The sequence below is a fragment of the Chenopodium quinoa genome, unplaced genomic scaffold (assembly GCF_001683475.1).
Source record: "Chenopodium quinoa cultivar QQ74 unplaced genomic scaffold, ASM168347v1, whole genome shotgun sequence".
Classification (NCBI taxonomy): Eukaryota; Viridiplantae; Streptophyta; class Magnoliopsida; order Caryophyllales; family Amaranthaceae; genus Chenopodium; species Chenopodium quinoa.
Genome location: NW_018743144.1, coordinates 1286491 through 1290209, shown reverse-complemented (window position 1 = coordinate 1290209; position 3719 = coordinate 1286491). Strand labels below are relative to the sequence as shown.

General features: G+C 44.5%; 1 protein-coding gene across 1 annotated transcript; it reads left to right on the top strand.

Annotated features, from left to right (window-relative positions):
* Positions 1-1526: 1526 nt before the first annotated feature.
* On the top strand, positions 1527-3294 carry LOC110732116. Its single transcript, XM_021912034.1, has 2 exons — positions 1527-1813; positions 3168-3294. Exons 1-2 carry the CDS (start codon positions 1527-1529, stop codon positions 3292-3294), a joined length of 414 nt encoding a protein of 137 aa, XP_021767726.1.
* Positions 3295-3719: the final 425 nt, after the last annotated feature.

The window sequence follows — 3719 nt, the reverse complement described above, 5'->3', positions numbered from 1 at the left end:
AAGAGACGAGTTTAGTGTTGAATTGGGAAAAATGTCATTTTATGGTCGAGGAAGGTATTGTCCTAGGCCATAAAGTATCAAAAAAGGGCATTGAAGTAGACTCGGCTAAGGTTTCGGTGATTGCTAAGTTGCCCCCTCCTACCTCCGTCATGGGAGTGAGAGCTTTTCTTGGGCATGCCGGTTTTTACCGGAGGTTTATCAAAAAAATTTCATCTATCGCCAAACTCTTAACCGAATTACTCAAAAAGGATGTTGTGTTCAATTTTGATGAGGGTTGCCTTGAGGCATTTCAAAATCTCAAGGAAGCCCTCATCTCTTCTCCTGTGGTGCAAGCTCCGGATTGGAGCTTGCCTTTTGAGCTAATGTGCAATGCAAGTGATTTTGCTGTAGGTGACGTGCTTGGGCAAAAGAAAGAAGGAAGATCTTGTGTTATCCACTACGCAAGTAGAACCCTCGACGAAGCTCAAAATAATTATACCACAACGGAGAAGGAAATGCTAGCGGTTGTCTTTGCCATGGATAAGTTCCGGTCTTACCTCATATGCTCAAAGGTGATAGTCTACACGGATCACATCGCGGTCCGCTACCTTATGACCAAAAAGGAAGCAAAACCGCGTCTCATTCGTTGGGTTCTTTCTCTCAAAGACTTTGACATGGAGATGAGGGACAAAAAGGGGGCGGAAAATTATGTAGCGGACCATCTATCGAGACTTCTTTTTGAGACTAAAGAAGACGTGCCTATCAATGAAGAATTGGGTTTTGAGGCTCTTATGGCCATTGGATCAACACCAAGCCCTTGGTATGCGGACATTGCCAATTACTTAGCATGTGGTGTCGTTCCCCCGGAGTTCTCCTCTCAACAAAAGAAAAGGTTTTTCAAAGAAGTGAGGAGATATTTTTGGAACGATCCTTATCTATTCAAGCAATGTGGAGATGGGCTTTTTAGAAAATGTGTTCCGGATCATGAGATCGAAGGGGTGCTTGAGCATTGTCATTCATTGCCATGTGGTGGGCATGGAGGAGTAGAAAAGACCGTGGCTAAAATTTCTCAATCTCTTCTTTGGTGGCCAACAATGCACAAGGATGCCCACAAATTCATATCTAGATGTGATAAGTGCCAAAGAAGTGGGGGCATAACCAAGCGTGATGAAATGCCTCAACAAAATATTTTGGAGGTTGAACCCTTTGATGTATGGGGGGTCGACTTTATGGGGCCTTTCGTTTCTTCTTGTGGCAATCTCTATATATTGGTGGCGGTGGACTACGTGACCAAGTGGATCGAAGCTATACCCTCGCCCACCAATGACCACAAGGTTGTGCTCAAGCTTCTAAAAAAGATCATCTTCCCATGATTCGGGGTCCCAAGAGTTCTTATTAGCGATGGTGGTTCTCACTCTGCCAAGAAACAACTTGAAGCTCTCCTCAAACGCTATGGGGTTCATCATAAAATCGGCCTACCATACCACCCCCAAACTCAAGGACAAGTGGAAGTATCAAATAGGGAGATCAAGAACCTTCTTGAGAGGATGGTGAACAAGTCTAGAAAAGATTGGTCTCTCAAACTTGATGATACGCTTTGGGCTCTACGGACGGCTTACAAGACCCCGATTGGTACTACTCCTTACCGATTGGTCAATGGAAAGGCTTGTCATTTGCCGGTCGAGTTAGAGTACAAAGCTTGGTGGGCGATCAAAGGGCTCAATACGGATATGACCTTGGCGGGCGAAAAGAGGCTACTTAAGCTCAACGAACTTGAGGAGCTCCGCTATGATGCCTATGAGAACTCGAAACTCTACAAGGAGAGAACCAAGAGGTAGCACGACCAACATATAAGGAACAAGAGCTTTAAGGTTGGGGACAAGGTTTTGTTATTCAATTCTAGGCTCCGTTTGTTCCCCGGAAAACTTAAGTCTAAATGGTCGGGGCCTTTCACAATTTCAAAAACAACTCCTTATTGGTCCTTTGAGTTAGAAGCGAATGGGAACAAGTTCATGGTCAACGGCCACCGTTTGAAGCTCTACCATTGCAATGATCAAATTGGCATGATTGAGTGCATGAGGCTCGTTCTGCCGGATCCTAAGTCACTTTCTTGATGATAATGTGAAATGGTCAAGCTAATGACCTTATAAAGAAGCGCTTTTTGGGAGGCAACCCGAATTCTCAACCCTTTTTGATTTTGTGTTTTTTGTCTTTGACTATTTTTGGATTATTTTTCCTTTAATCTCTTATTGAGTGTGTTGTTCATTCTTTAGGTACCTTGATCTTTGGGTGCATGATCTATTAAGTTGGGTTTGGAGAAGAGAAGGAGTTTGGAGAAAGAGGAAGTGGAGATGCCCAGAGAGGACCTTGGAGAGGGCGCGCACAGGCCACCCGCGGGCAAGGCCCATTGGCCCGCGGGCGCGGCAAGCCCCTCCCCTGTTTTCAAGATAAAGAGGAGATGCCTGGGTTATAACTGGAGAGGGCGCGCACAGAAGGCTCAGGGATACAGAGAGCGGGCGCGGGCAGAGTTAGCCGCAGGCGCGCAGTTCCACCCCGCGGGCGCGGCATCCTGCAGTCCAGAAAAACAGAAACCTGAAACCCTGAAGCCGCGGGCGCGGCATACGATCCCGCGGGCGCGGTCAGAGCATGCCGCGGGCGCGGCCCTTCAGGGCTGCGACTTCTCCTTTTATTTTCAGCCATATGCCCGAAAACACAATCAGTTTTTTTTCCCTTTTCTCTCTCTACTCCTTACTCCATTCCAAACCCTAACCCATTCCTCTTAAATTTCTCTTCATAATTCATCAAATTCCATCAAATTTCAACAATTCCCTCACTCTTCTACAATTTTTCTCACCAAAAATATGAAATTTCATCCTTTAAAACCCCCAATTTCGGTATTCCTCTTTGTGTGGCAATTTCTTTCACCATTGGAGGGTTCTTGGAGGAAGTCTTGATTTCTTCTTCAAGGGGATAGTACGAGCAATTATTGGTATCCATTTTGGTATACATTTCTTCCTTACTCGCATTTACCTTTGAATTTGAAACATGCTTTTGGTTGAGAAATTGTATGTTTATGAATTTTCATGGTGAAATTTTTGATTGGTGCATGCCTATATTGTATTCATTCATCATCTTAAGCATTATTAATTGTTGAGTTGTTGTTTGTGTTAGTTTGTTCCTTGTCATAGATTGCTTGCTTGTGGTTTGAACTTGGTGATTTTTGGTTTTGGAGATTGTTGTAGTGTGATTATTGTGAGTGATTGTTTTGGAATTGGACTGCAATTTGATATTGGTGACAATGGTTTTCGGTTCTAAGAAGAGAAAAAGTGGGAAGGAACTCCAAGGTTCATCCTCTTCCAACCCCCAACAAAATGAACCTACACCCCAAACCGCTCCACCACCTCTACCACCCCTCAAATTCCACAACAAAAACCACAAAACCATCTATGACAACCTCCTAAACAGAAAATTGAGACCAACCAATCATTACCATCACTCCACCACAACCAAGCTTGGTATCGATGAGGATTGTTGGTTCTTGTTCAACAACCTCGAACTTGGTTCCTTTGTGTCAAGTGCCTATCGAACCTACAAAGAGCCTACCCTAGAGTTTCTTGCTTCCTTCGAAACTCATGCCGCAGGAGATAATGATCTCTCCATCTCCTTCCAACTCTTTAACAAAAAAGAAACCTTCACCCTCCGCCAGTTTAACCAACTGCTGGATTTCAACCCCGATGCCG

Bases quoted from the DNA above. Each gene is read 5' to 3' on its own strand.
- LOC110732116 (XM_021912034.1), top strand. From the start codon at position 1,527: ATGGTGAACAAGTCTAGAAAAGATTGGTCTCTCAAACTTGATGATACG. The intron at 1,814-3,167 runs GTAGCACGACCA...TCCTTGTCATAG, and splicing joins TACAAGGAGAGAACCAAGAG to ATTGCTTGCTTGTGGTTTGA.